Source organism: Dunckerocampus dactyliophorus, chromosome 2 (genome assembly GCF_027744805.1).
Source record: "Dunckerocampus dactyliophorus isolate RoL2022-P2 chromosome 2, RoL_Ddac_1.1, whole genome shotgun sequence".
Lineage (NCBI taxonomy): Eukaryota > Metazoa > Chordata > Actinopteri > Syngnathiformes > Syngnathidae > Dunckerocampus > Dunckerocampus dactyliophorus.
Window position 1 is genome coordinate 21,798,193 of NC_072820.1, and position 14,973 is coordinate 21,813,165.

The window sequence follows — 14,973 nt, forward strand, 5'->3', positions numbered from 1 at the left end:
CTTCTTCGTGGGTGCTCGCCGGCTTCTTCTTGGTTGGTGTTATGCGGCCATTTTTGCCTGCGCGGCGGGCTGCATCACCGAACGTAAGAATCGAAAGTTTAAAAAATTAACAATTCCGGGAAAATTGGAATGTAAGTCCCGGTTCCCATCGATGCTCGAACCCAAGTGCTGCATGCTGAGTGTGCCAACTGTTATTCATGCTGAGAGCTAAACATATGTCAGAACTAAACACAACTACTGTACTCTCCCAAATTTTTTGTCCTTCTTAATAAAAGTGAGAGCACCCAATCAGCGATGGAGGCGGATGCTGCCAACAGCAATGACCGGGACCGTGAGCGGGGGGCTCGGAGGCCCCGGCGCTACATCACACCAGGAGACGGACGTATGTCAGAAAGGTGCCGGACACAGCCCATCACCTCTGCAGAACGTCTGGAGACTGACAGGTACAATCAAAGGCATCCCAGTGATCTTGATTTTAATCTTGGATCTTAATGCATTTTTGTGTTTTTCCAGATCTCATCTCAGTCCAGCACCGCTACAAGATGCTGAAGGTGAATTCAGTGAGTCAGAGCTGCAACAAGTCAGTAGCATCTTGTGGATTTTGACCGTTTTCTTTCGTAGTGGATGAAGAAAAACTGGATGAGAGAGCGAAGATGAGCGTGGCCGCCAAGAGGTCGCTTTTCAGGGTAAACAAACTCTTTGTTGTTCTACCTCTCATCTTTGCCACATTCTGGTACATTTATATGTTCATATGTTTTATGTTTGTTGCAGGAGTTGGAGAAGACGTCAGAAGGAGGCGTTCCCAAGCCACGCTCACGTAACGTGGCCGTAGAACGTCGTCTGAGGCGTGTTCAGGACCGCTCGCATACTCAGCCTGTCTCCATCAAAGAGGTGGTCAGTGCTTCCAGGTACATGCTGGTATACAATGTATACACTTTCAGTTCCTTTATGCTTTCCAAGGGTGTTGATATGCACTCTAACTTTATGTGTGTTTCAATAAAGTGCTCCTACTACACCATCACATGCTATGGAAGGCCACACCACCACCACCACTTCAAGTCTTGTCAGCACCAGTGTGACCACTTTCAGGTATACCACTGCCTTTTAACTGGCTTTAATGAATTTCATGGCATGTTTGTCATCATGTCTGAACTGTGATAGATGAATATTTTCATTTATCCTTAAAAAAAAGAGACAAATTTATGTATTTTTGCCACAAAATCCTATTTTATTCAGTGACATATAAATATATTGCACATTTATCAATGCAAGTTGATAATGCAATGCAGACTCATCAATAGGGTTGGGCATCAAGCATTGATGGGAACCGAGACTTGCGTTCCGATTCTCCGCAATCGTTCATTTTTTTAAATTTTGATCTTTACGTTCGGTGATGCAGTCCGCATAAAATCTTAAGCCAACATTGAATTAGCACACAAATTACCCTTTATACTATGAATACAGTGGCCAACTCAAATATCCAGCTAATGTAATGCTGTGTACTTTACCTGATGTTAACGCTAGCTTTAGCCACGAAGTTGACCAGACCCTGCTCTGCAGAGACCATAACGTTCACATTCACAGTAAACTGTGGCATTCCACTCTCTGTGTTGCCCCTCCACCGGTCACACCACTAGAGTGTTCATGTCCTCCCCTCCCTGCCCACTAAGAGCTGCTTCATGCACCTTATAGGGGCAGGAAGCTGCTGTTTAAACAATAAGTCACACACGCGCCACGTTCCCCTGCAGCATTCCTCCTTGCAGCTTTCCTTGCATGTCAGAAACACTGAAAGGTCAAAGAACCAGAAAGAAAAAGTCCAGTGTTGCAGATTACAATAATTTGCACTGTATTAATATCACAGACTCCTCTCTTGCTTTGACTTTGGTCTCCTCTTCAGCGTCCAGGCCTCCAGCCAAGCAGTGCAGGAGCCCCAGGATGAGACACCCAAAGAAGATACTCCAGGTGAGGACATGCAGGGAGACGACTTGTCCACGCTCAGCTTGGCCGAGAAGATGGCCCTCTTCAATAGGCTGGCCCACTCGGAGGACAAATCGCCTGGAATGGCACGAGGAGGGGACACCCGGCAGCGCCGTGCTCACACCCGCTTTCAGACGCAGCCCATCACTCAGGGGGAGGTAGAGAAGGTAACTGTGCATACACATACCATCATGGTGGCTCTTCTTCAACGATTCTTAGCACATGGAGAATCATCAGGAAAAACAAAGTGAAAATATCATCACCTAGTTTATTGATACTCGAACAAAAATGTATATTTTTGACACACGGCTTGCTCTCCTCCCTCTAAAACCTCCTCCTAACTTGACATTGATGTTCTCCTCCGATTTCAGACCAGCATTTGCAATAAAAGTGACTATTGTAATTATTAGACTAGATTCAGCTACAGAAACCCTCCCTTCCCTCTTCAATTGCCATTGTTCACTCACGACACAGTTCAAGTTTAAGCCCTAAATATGCCTCACACATGAAATGTATACGTACTCACCATTAATGAATGATCATGTACGACTGTCCAAGCTTGTGCTTCAGTAGCCAAACAAGCTTTTGTGTCTTAGCATGCAACTATGGTGTGTTCAAGGGCCGCCAAACAAAGTTCAAAATCTCAATGCTTGATGAAAAAACATTTTCTGTGAAGCATAAAGACAAAAACATATACAAATATGGTGCTTTTTTAAAAGTACATGTATGCTGTACATTTTACTTGTTTTATAATGACTTTTGGTAAATGTGATGAAAAAAATGGCCTAAAAAATTAAAAAACATGTTTGCTTGTTTTTTTTTTTACCAAAAATCCGCAAATTTGCATGGGATTCACTGTATTTCCATTAGTTTCTATTGATTTCCACACTGGCTGGTGTCCTCCCAGGTGACCGAGCCTCCTGTCAGCCACCCTGAGTCCAAACAGGAAGAACATGTAAGGTCCTTAAAAGCCTGCCCTAGTCTGGATTCCAAATGAATGCACTTGATGCTGAGCTTGCCATTTATTTATTTACGAGCTGCTTAGTTCCCGTAGTGTACTGCACGACCTGGCCTCAGTGTGTATGTCATATGGCAGGTGTGTAGTCATGTAACGCTGGCTTGCTGGATGCTTGTTTATTGCAATGCAAGCGAAATGTTGCATGTTAGTTGCGACTTAGAATTTGGATAGATTTGCAAACATTACCTGGCTTAATATTGATTTTTTTTCTTGTAGTATTGTTATGATTATTATAATTAGAATTATTAGAAAAGAAGCTGTATGGTTCATGAGAAGAATAGTGATATCTGCTCTATATGGACACAAGTATAAGGACATAGAACTTAATCAACTTTTAATTCTTTATCTTAGCAAGTCATTTCGGACAAGTTGTGGCAATACTTTGAGGAAAGGCCGTTTTCTGTTCCTCGTGCACAAAGCAAAGCATACTTGGAGGAGTTTGGTGCGGAATAACTAGAACAGCTCCACCATCAGTGACCCCTGACCTCAGAAATAGACAAAGAATCGAGACACCTAAATCTTGCAAAAAAGAAGAGCGGAAGCTGTTCTAAGCATAGCGCTGTCACTTTTAATGATGCGTTGTTTTATTTGTGTTGTTTTAGTTGAAACAAAGCAGCCAAATCAAACTGGAGCCCCTCCCCGCCTCTGTGGTCCGCTCCGTAGCAGCTGCCACCTCCCAAGCCTCCGTTACCACGGTAACTATGACGCCAGGAGGCAGCAGCGGCAGCATCATTACTGGCGGAGGGAGCATGACCCCCACCTCCATCCCTCACGTCCCCGCTCATCAACAGTCTCCCGGCACCGCTAGCATCCACCAGGAGAGGGCGCCGAGGTATTTCTCCATGACCCAGACTAGAGACTCCGGCCACTCTGAGCTGGAGGCAGACTCCTCCCCTCTCCTCAGAGAGAGCTCAGAGAGGCTGGGGGCTCTCCCTGCTTGCAGACATCAGGGGGAGGACGAGGAGGAGGTAAGGGAGGGAGTTGCAAACCAGAGCAAGCAGGACCGGCACTCCCAAGACAAGGACAGCCGGGAGAGGAAGCAGGACACCTGTGAGCATCCTCAGCCTCGACATTTGGCAGCCGAGTCGGAGACGCATCCCGGCCGAGTAGCCCTCGGACAGGAGGGTGAAGAGGAGGGTGGTCACGGCAGTACTCGGATCCAAGTAGGACTCTTAGGTATGAGACTTCTTAAGGTACTGGGAGACTAGTTAAGGTGCTAGGAGGTAGTGTGGTGTGAGTGGACACAAAAGGCAAGCCGTGAAAGGGCGGAGGACAGTCCTCATTGTCCTCATTGTCTTATGCTTCCACGCATGATTGCTTTTTGCACTTGTCTCATGGGGAACAGACAGGGAAGGGGGTAGTTATATTTGATTTGGATGTCACGGAGAGAGAGAGCGAACATCTCATTAACATATTTTTCTATGCCTCGTGGATCCCTTTGTCCTGCAGAGAGGAAAACCCTTTCCCCGGATGTGTTGTTTGTGATCTCCTTGCCGTTATTGGTTTAGCAGTGGTCATTTCCATGCCTAACTAGCCTGACGAGCTTGTTACTGTGGACAGCTCCAGACACACAATAGAAGCTTCAAACCTGCACAGCTCGTCTTGCTGTGATTGGCAGTGTAGATTCAATGTGAATGGGTGGTAGGGAATAAAGACAGACCATCATTAAAGTTAAGTCAAGGGTGATTGATCTTAATCTGCATCAGCACCTAATTGTACATTTTCATTCATCCATACCGCCTGTGTTTAACGTTTTACCATCAAGATGCATCCATTATTCACTTATAAATGGAGGGACATGTGCCCAAAAAGGTCACAAACATATGCTCGATCTGCACTTTTATCCAGTCTTGCACCATGCTTCACTTCTTTATTACATCAGTTGAGTCGTTTTGACTTAATCCTGTTAACTAGCAATCATAGAAATGGTGATGAAAAAGGTAAAAAAAGCCAAAAAAAGAAATACATGAATCACAGACTTGTCAATACATCACAGCATATCATACAGTAGCATGCCCAGATACCAGGAAAATATGCCCTATGGTTGCTGTGAGCAGATCTTGATCTTTTGTTGTCATTACATTTTTGTCTTATATATTTTTACAGACAAACTCCAATATTACAGAATTGATACCTGTTTTTTAGCTACCAAAATTAATAGCTTACCTGTCCTGCTTTGATTGATTGATAGAGTCAGAATCCATGAGGCCATGGCGCTGTTGTTTTTGGCAGTAATAAGCCAAAAAACCCTCGGCGGCTTATTTAGCAGTCACACTCAATAAAAACTACAGACAGTGACAGCAACGCAGAGGATGCTTTGTTTAGGTACTCGATTGCACGGAAGGATACAGTACAGGGCAAACGGAGTAGTTTGTTGCATGTGACACTGGACAAAAACCGAGACAGTGTACGAAAACTGAGGCAAATTTTTGATGAAAACCGAGGTTTAACTGTATTATTTTTTCAGATTCGGACCTCCCGGCATCACTGAGGCCTGCCATCACCGAAGTGTCCTCCAGGACGACGTATCACGTGTCCAGCATCCAGCAGACACATCCTGTCCTCCAGCCTCCCCCAACTCCTCCCAAACTCTTCTCGGAGCTTCCAAAGCCCCAGTTGTACATCCAGCCACTCCAGCCCCTGCCCACATATCCCATACCGTTGACTCAATCCCCACAAAGCCAGCACAAACCTCAGGAACTGTTCCAGAAGCCCAGACTCCAGGTGCCTCCACCGACACCACCCAAACCTCAGTGTTTCCCCCAGACGCTGGTCAGGTCACAGACACTGCCCCAAGACCACAGCGACGACTACAACAGGCTCAGCGTCTATTCGGGAGACCTGCTGTCCCCCACGGGTCCTGGGGATCGTCTGTTTTACGGCATGTCCACCAAACAGATGTCCATCAAGGAGAGGTGAGGGACAGTGCTGCACTATCTAGGTTATGATTCATTAGTAAGACTGAGGATGACTTGATTCAGTTCTTTCTGTCCACGCTCTCTAAGGAGACGCCATGACACACTTTCTTTCAGCCATCGCCCGTCCTTCCACATCAGCACTACTCACTCAGCCAGAAATCGGAATTGTGTGACCTGCTTTTTCACCCTTGAAGGATTTTCTTTTTGTCAGATATACAGTATGTCATTGGAAGAAGTGGCAGAGAAAATGGATGGATGGATGTCAGTGGGGGCCGGGGGGGACATAATCATGCAAGTTTTAGCTCATTTGAGGAAAAAAACAAACATTTTGCAGATAATAAATTATTATTTCTTTGGCATTAAATGCACTAATGTAGCTTTACAGAGATATAATTATAAGGTCCTTTAGTAGAGCGCAGATCTACACCAAGGCCGAAAAATCATGAATCCATCAGACTCATAATTGAAAAATCACAATAATGTAATATTTCTACTCCAATCCTATGGGTGAGATACAGATACAGATACAGATACAGATACAGATACAGATACAGATACAGATACAGATACAGATACAGATAGCAAGCTTTTGTCACCCCAGGTTCATCTGCTGGATCTGGTGGGTCACTGCCCCACTTGGCCCCAATGGAAGCCGACTGTAACAACCAGTAATTTTCTTTGACAACATGTTGTGGCTATTGGTTATGTCAGGGGTGTCAAACTCAATTGCACAGTGGGCCAAAACTCAAAGCCTACTTTAGGTGGTGGGCCGAACTGGACATTATCCCCCACCCCCACCCACCAACTTTGTACCTTTCTTATTATTTATCCTGACATTTTCAACACTTGTATATTTCTGCATATTGAAAGTATTAAAAACCTTAAAACCTTCTCGTCCTTTTAACAAACATAATTTGGTAACGAAGGACACTCATATGCAAATTCAGTGCACATACACAGATGCTCGTTTAAAGTTGTAATCATGACAGGACCATCCATCCATCCACCATCTTCTTCCTCTTATCCGAGGTCGGGGACAGCAGTCTAAGCAGGAAAGCCCAGACTTCCCTCACCCCCACTACTTCGTCCAGTCTCTCCAACGTGTCCTGGGTCTTCCCCGAGGCCTCCTACCGGTCGGGCGTGCCCTGAACACCTCCCCGGGGAGGAGTCTGGGATGCATCCTGACCAAATGCCCGAGCCACCTCATCCGACTCCTCTCAATGTGGAGGAGCAGCGGTTCTATTCCGAGTTTCTCCCGGATGACAGTGCTTCTCACCTTATCTCTAAGGGAGAGCCCAGCCACTCCACGGAGAAAACTCATTTCGGCCTCTTGTATCCGCTATCTTGTCCTTTTGGTCACTACCCAAAGCTCATGACCAAACGTGAGGGTAGGAACATAGATTGGCCGAGTTTTGCCTTTCGGCTGAACTCCCCATCACCACAACAGACCGATGCAGAGTCTGCATCACTGCAGACACCGCACCAATCGGCCTCTTGACCTTACTTTACATCCTTCCATAACTCACGACACATGACAGGACATGTCCCAGTAATCCAGGCTCAAACACTGAGAAAATGTCTCATTAGCACTGATGACTAGATAAGTAAGCATCCTACACACCTTTTATCCCGGTTCCCCGTGCGCGCAGTGCTGAGATTTCAACATACCAATATAATGCACCCCTGTGGTTGCTTTTTCAGGTTGCGCATGACAGCTGGTGAATGTGTCTTTATGTGGGTATACATTTTTTTTAAAAACTTCAATGGTGTGGATGGACATTTTTTTACATCGGAGTGGGGAAAATGCGCATTTTTTTGTGTCTATTTATTCCTGCTTGAAATTTCTACTTTCCTGTAGTTTGCGGATATACGACTATGGCTGTTTTGGCGTGGTTGTTCGTTTCAATAAAGTGATTGGTGATTGACCACCTCTTTGTCATTCTCTCAATGTCCGGGCAAAAGCTACAATATTTTATATCCACACGGAAACATCACAATCTGTGAGAAGTGTAACCCCAAAGAGTTTGCAACTGTGGAATGGGCAGATTAGGCATTTCCCAGCATGCTCTGCTGTCGTTAAAATGATCACTTTTGGAACTCTTATGTGTCTTAAGGTGTTATTTTGTACAGACAGGGTGTAATACAGTAGTTAAAGTGCTGCTTTTTTATAGACATGTACATTTAAATTATTTTGGCTTTTGGTCTGAATCCGGCACCCTTATTGAGAATGATTGTGAATTTCATGCTATATACAATATTGTTTCCACTTTTAAAATTAAAATGCCAGAGGAGTAGTTTATCTAGGAGGAGTCACTTAATTGCGCAGATCGCTGTGAACACTTTGTTTGATAAGGTCTGTCAGGCGGGCCAACTCAATGCTATTTTCCAAACGGTTCCGCGGGCCAGATGAAGTTGCAGCGCAGACCGGATTTGGCCCCCAGGCCTTAGTTTGACACTTGTGGGTTATGTCGTTTTGGTGGAATGTACAGTAACAGCTTGATTTGTTTGAGTGACATAATCCTTTCCATTCATTCATCCAGCCATCCATCCATTAATTTCAATGACAAAAGCATAAAAAGAACCACTAACATGATGCAAAACAATAAACCTTTCCATAACAAGAGGTGATGCCTGCAGCTCGCTAACCAGTTTCTGCGCCTTTTATTTAGTAAAACCTTTTTTCTCATGTCAGAGTGGCACTGCTGAAGAAGAGCGGCGAGGAGGACTGGAAAAATAGGATCAACAAGAAACAGGAAGTGGTGAAGGTGGCGTCCGCCGAGCAGCAGACTCAGCAATGGGAGGCGCAGCAGACCCACCAGAAGAAGGTATGTCCGGATTCATTATACAAAGATGTTAAACATAATAGATGCCATATATCACATAGTAGGACAGGAGGACACAAACGTTAGTGACACTAGCATAGCTATGTGAGCTACAGTGCTAACATTACACTCATATTTGAACAGAAACCTCATGCTAGGTTAGCATATTCAGTGAGGAAAGACCAAATGATTAAACTTACAGCTTCCATGTCTGTAGCTGACTGATGGATAGTTGGCAGCGCTGTATTTTAAGATGTGTAGTGAAGCCTGTTTTTTTTTTCTTGTTTTTTTTTTGTTTACATGGCACAGGCTCATTTAGCTAAGGGTCGGTCAGAGGCAGTATCATGTCCATGAGGAAGGGGGATTTTCCTTTAAAAGCGAGCGTTTGAGCGCCTTTTCTATAAAAGTGGAGCAAAAAAGTGAGGAAAATGATTTCATGTTTGATGGTCATGTATTACTGTTCGAACATCATTACACATCATATACAGTTTTGCATAATAGGGGACCTTAAATGTGTCCAATAAGTCTATAAAGGCTAATGTCATCTACTCTACATTAGCATTCTACTAACAAAGATGGCACTTTAAATGCATTAGATGGTGAACTTTCCCTCAGGAGAATACCCCACCCTCAAAACCCATCTCCCCATTCTCTTACCACCCCTTGTGTCCCCTCTCTCCAGGAGGAAGCGGTGGTCGTCCACGACTACTCCTCTGTGTCTGTGTCAGAGCAGCTGTGGGTAAGCGCCATCATGCCTCACCTCCCAGCCAATAACCTCCTGGTGTGGGAAGCTGCCTCTTCCAATCCCGTTTGAGCATGAATGAAGCACCTCCTCTGTCTTTTGGCTGCTAGTCTGGAGCGCTGGCATGGCTTTTGGAATGAGACCAATGTTTTTCAGCTTTTTATTTGCTTAACTGGTCTAGATGGACATTTAAGTTTTTTTTAATGCAGACAATTGTGATTGTGATGACAGAAAATGCATGACAATTCATTAAATTAACCTAATTAGACAAGTCACTAGTTACACAATCTAATGAGACAATACGATGTAAAAAGTATCAGTAATGAGACTACGACATTGCTTTGTTATCACTGTCCATTTCATAGGAGCAGATGCTTTCACATGTTCAAAGATACCATCTTTATCATGACAGTTGCCACGTTTGAGCGGCTAGGACCAAGCAGGCTCCCCTTTGTGAGCATTTTACAATGTCTAATTTCACTTCATTTTTCACTTTCACTTTCCTTTGACGCACAGCTATCAGAAGGGTCTGCCTTGCGCTTGGGAGACATAATGGAGGTTAAAGTTAACTAAAAAGCACAAAGGTGACCTTGTCCTTCCTCAGTGTAAAGACGTGCAACTATGAATTCTTCCGCCTACATATTACTCCACCCCGGCAAACATGTAACTAATTCTCTTTTTTTTGTACAATATTAATGATTAGTGGGAGTTTGTTAAAATTAATTTTAATTTTAGAATATGCAGAGAGTCACTTAAAAAAAAAAAAACTAATGTAGAGCAACTACTATACACTCTAATCACACTTACAGGCAGAATTTTTGATCGGGCTTGATTACTACTACGAATAATAACAATAATAATTTTAATTGCAAGCCGCTTTTTTATAGCACCCATGACTTTACAATACAATGCATTACCGTAATGTACCATACCATGCCATGCCATACAATAAATACCGAACAATGCAATATAATACAATACAATACAATTGGCGACAAGTGAAAATAATTTAGTAAATTTATTTAATTTAGTCCATTTTTATTACCATTTGCCGCTAATTCTATTTTAAAAAATCCTGAAAATAAGTGCTGTGTAGTGCTGTGTAGTACTAACTAACTGAGGAAATGAATGTAAGTTCTGGAAGCCATGTGGTGTGTTGGTACAGCAGTCAGTGTTGGTAAAATGCTGGTAATTAATTGAATTCGACTGTCAAAATGCATGTAAAGACATCCAGACTTTTTGATTGGAAGTCAAATTATTTAATACCATTACTGTATTAGTTTACGGCTTTGCACCCCACCTCCTGTATCATCTGTCCTCTCCTTCCTCTTTGGTCCTCATCCATCCACCTCTTCGTCCTCAGGAACCTGTCTTTTCCTCCACTTTCTCTCCTCCTTTCTCCCTCGGCCAAAAGTGTCAGTACAGTGACCACCACGCCCAGGTAAGGACGTCCACTTTGCTCCACCAGTCATGGCTTGGTGTACAAGCAGAGATTAGATGGTGTCTGCCGGGCTCGCTTGACTGCATCAAATCTTCTGCTTGGTTGGACACTGCTCCTGCATGAGTAATTGCTCTCACACATGAAGTTACCCTCAGCTCTTAGTGGGACGTGATGTTCTCTGGTGTGTTTGTTCTGCAGTAATGCAGCATTTTGGTTCAGCTCCAGACAGGAAATCCAAAAAGGTTTTTGAAGATAAACCTAAAATCATTCCAACCAAATCCCCCCCCCGCTGAAGCTAAAGCTGACAGTTGGAGCTATCCACATCTCTGCATGCAAACCAGCTAACATTAATCATCTGCTTTGCACTATTAGAAGTACAAGGTGGGAGAGGAAAGCGAGGCCCAGATGACCATTGAGGAGAGGAAGCAGATGATCTCCATCCGAGAGGACGCCTGGAAGACAAAGGGGAAGGGAGCGGCCAACGACTCAGGCCAGTACACCGTGGCCGCACGCATGGTCAAGAAAGGTCAGCACTAAACGAAGCAAGCATCCATCCATTTCTATGCCGCTTAATCCTAAATGAATCAAGCAGAGAATTAAGAAAATAAATAAATCTATTGCCTGTGTCCTCTAAAAACACAAATACACACATATAGGGGTGCTAATGGGAAAAAAGCATGCAAGTTGCACTCAACTTGAGAAGACTTTCTATAGGACTTTGGAGTTTGTTCGTCCATTTGTGAGGTTTAGAGGTCCGTTCTCTTCCAAGCAGCCCTTTATAAATCTTGCTTTGTGTCCTGGGAACAGAAAAGGCAGAAAAAGTAGGTTAGAAGTATACAATTTTCCAAAATGTCTTACTCAGATGAAGAATGAAGATTGAGAGACAAGTAAGGACTAATGAATATATATACTGCGGGAATAATACACTCCACATTTTAAGACTCCACACTAACAGTTTTTACCTTTTCTTTGCCTAAAAGGGTATAGATATGTTCCTAAAGTATCAAAGATAAGGGTACGAAAGTGATGAGTGATGAAAATATTGATACTTCGATACCCATGTTAAGCAGGGAAGCCCAGACTTCTCTCGCCCAGGCTACTTCGTCAAGCTCCTCTCGGCGTTCCCAGGCCAGTTGAGAGACAATGTCTCTCCAACGTGTCCTGGGTCTTCCCCAAACCCTCCAACTGGTTGGACGTGCCCTGAACACATCCCTGGGAGGCGTCCGGGGGGACATCCTGACCAGATACCCAAGCCACCTCATCTGGCTCCTCTCAATGCAGAGGAGCAGCGGTTCTACTCCAAGCTTCTCCCGGATGACAGTGCTTCTCACCTTATCTCTAAAGGAGAGCCCAGCCACCCTATGGAGAAAACTCATTTATACCCACGATCTTGTCCTTTTGATCACTACCCAAAGCTCATGACCATAGGTGAGGATAGGAACGTAGATCTTTACCACAACGGACCGATGCAGAGTCCGCATCACTGCAGACGCCGCACCAATCCGCCGTTCCATAGCCCTTGCTGTGAGCTGAATGTGAGTCCGACCAGCTCAGGCTAACGTGAATAGCTAAACCTGCAACCATTAGCTGACACCAAACTCATGCACGTGAGGGGCGTACTTTGCGTACTCAAAGCAGGGGATGTTCTCAAAGCAGGAAGAGGGCAGGATACAGTATTATGCACATTCAAATGTTGCCACCCTCTAGGAAGCCATTGCATACAGTCCCTTTAAGATATTTGAATTTTGACACATTTGAAGACATAGCGAGAAGAACAAACTACTTTTCCTTCCGCCTCTCATTGCATGGTGACTGAACTACTTGTGTGCATGTGTTATAATGCTTGTTGGTCATAGATATATTTCTCTTTTTTGCACACCTGGTCATTAAAAAAGTTCATAAAAAGTTACTTGGTATCGTATCAGTAGCAGTATCACCCATCACTACAACCCATGGAAAACATTTACACATCTAAAACTACAATGGTTCTGCGACTGTATACTCAAGCAGTGATAGCTGAACTGAAGTGGTATTTTTTTACGAGATAAGACTTTGCTTCTCAACGTGTCCCATCTGCTTTCTCCCATGCATCCAAAGGCCTGGCTGCGTCCTCCTCAGTCATCAGCCCCATCTTGTCGCCAGTCTCCACCAAGCTCAAGAGTGGCATAGCGGCTGTTGGCAAACCTCAAGAAGGTGCTTGTTTGATAAAAGTATCCTAAGTTAGGGATGGGTGCCGAAAATGATACTTTACGGTACCGACCACCACCGATACACATACCAGCACTGATACACATAGACTCAAAAAGGTACCATGTTTCCGGCAGTCTCGGTGGATTGTCATGGCGCCAATCCTAACACCATTCAATTCACAAAAAAGAGAAGCCAGACGGAGGGCCAACGCTTACACCAACAAGGAGACAAATTAAAGCTACAGAAGCTGAAATAAGTCATATTTATAGTATATGGATAAAATAAAACCTACTTGTTTAATAAATGTCAACCCTCTGGAAGAAGTCACTTTTAATTACGAGAAAAAATGCCTGAACACATCCCGGTGTGTAGAAACGACCAAACAGCTATATTTTCACCAAACCAAACCACCAAAACTTCACTTTTGTATTCACAAATGAAATAAAATAGACTGAAAATCATATGTGTGTATTTTGTTAATCAGTGATAAGTATACAACAACAAAAAGTCTGTAGATAGCATTACAAGTAAGAGAGAATGAGCATTCACAGCCAACATCTTTAGTAATACTTTATTTAGTTCAGTAAGCCTGGAATGTATACAACAATTTAGGTGTCACTGACATGTAATCCAGAAATTCTAAATAATTTACTACATAGCAGACACACATATAGTGAATTTAATCTACCCAATGAGGATTGGAATAGAAGTAAGTAGAGGGGATTTTGTTATAGTTAAGGGTTTTCTGTCACCTTGTGGCATGGTGATTTGTTGGCGATGGCCTCTGGATGCAGAGTCGAGACCCAGTGCAGGCAAAAAGTATTTATTAACCTCAGCCGTAGAGCAGAAAAAAGGAAGCCAGCATCAGGTACAAGTAACAAAAAAAAAAGCAAAGCAGACAGCAGCCGTATACAGCTAGCAGGGACCAAACAAACACATTCAATGCACCAACAAACTAAGCACACCACCGGCAGAACTAAATTATAAGAAACCAAAGTAGCAATAGGTTTGTGTAATAAGAAACGCAAAGCAGACCCAGAACAGAACAACACAGGAAGTATAACAGAATAAACCGGAACTAAGCCATAAAAGTGAAAATAAACCAACTGACACGCAAACTAAAGAACAGAGTGTGACAGTACCCCCCCCTTAAGGACGGATCCCAGATGTCCTAAAGTTCAGAGTCAAAAAAAGGAGTGGGTGCTGGGAGGACAGGTGGTGGGTCACTGGCGGGACCCCTCCAAGAGACGGGACGGTGAGCCTGGCGGAACCAGCAGAACCCCTCCGGGGGAAGGGCGGGATGGCATGAAGCTGGCAAGACCCCTCCGGGGGACAGCCAGGATGGCATGCGCGGCGGAAGTGGCAGGACCCCTTCAGGGGACGGCCAGATCGGTAGGCTTGGCGAAACCAACAGGACCCCTTCGGGGGATGGCCGGGACTGTAAGCCTGGCAGAACCAGCAGAACCCCTCCGGGGGACGGGCGGGATGGCATGAAGCTGGCAAGACCCCTCCGGGGGACAGCCAGGATGGCATGCGCGGCGGAAGTGGCAGGACCCCTCCAGGGGACGGCCAGATCGGTAGGCCTGGCAAAACCAACAGGACCCTTCCGGGGGATGGCCCGGACAGTAAGCCTGGCGGAACCAGAGGGACCCCCATCGGGGACGGCTGGGACGGCATGCCAGGCGAAGCTGGCGGGACCCATCCGGGGGACGGCTGGGATGGCATGCAGAGCCGGATGGGCGGAGCCCCGATAGGAACTCCAGGCGAAGCAAGCTGGAGTGAGGAAGACGCCTGGATAGGAACTCCCGGTGGAGCACGCTGGCATGAGGAGAACGCCAGGACAGGAACTGAATATGGAGCAGGCT

General features: G+C 44.8%; 1 protein-coding gene across 3 annotated transcripts in view; it reads left to right on the plus strand.

Moving 5' to 3' along the window:
* LOC129177099 (supervillin-like) overlaps window positions 1–14,973 on the plus strand; it is a 38,870-nt gene that overhangs the window by 10,779 nt on the left and 13,118 nt on the right. For 2 of the 3 annotated variants that reach the window (XM_054767873.1, XM_054767872.1), the window contains exons 8-21: window positions 276–443; window positions 514–560; window positions 622–686; window positions 772–908; window positions 1,003–1,089; window positions 1,898–2,144; window positions 2,885–2,932; window positions 3,598–4,171; window positions 5,463–5,910; window positions 8,606–8,738; window positions 9,418–9,474; window positions 10,841–10,918; window positions 11,291–11,444; window positions 13,016–13,111. In XM_054767873.1, coding sequence (XP_054623848.1) covers window positions 276–443; window positions 514–560; window positions 622–686; window positions 772–908; window positions 1,003–1,089; window positions 1,898–2,144; window positions 2,885–2,932; window positions 3,598–4,171; window positions 5,463–5,910; window positions 8,606–8,738; window positions 9,418–9,474; window positions 10,841–10,918; window positions 11,291–11,444; window positions 13,016–13,111 — 2,339 coding nt within the window. The remainder of the gene's footprint in view (window positions 1–275; window positions 444–513; window positions 561–621; window positions 687–771; window positions 909–1,002; window positions 1,090–1,897; window positions 2,145–2,884; window positions 2,933–3,597; window positions 4,172–5,462; window positions 5,911–8,605; window positions 8,739–9,417; window positions 9,475–10,840; window positions 10,919–11,290; window positions 11,445–13,015; window positions 13,112–14,973) is intronic. The other variant, XM_054767874.1, reaches the window with a different exon arrangement.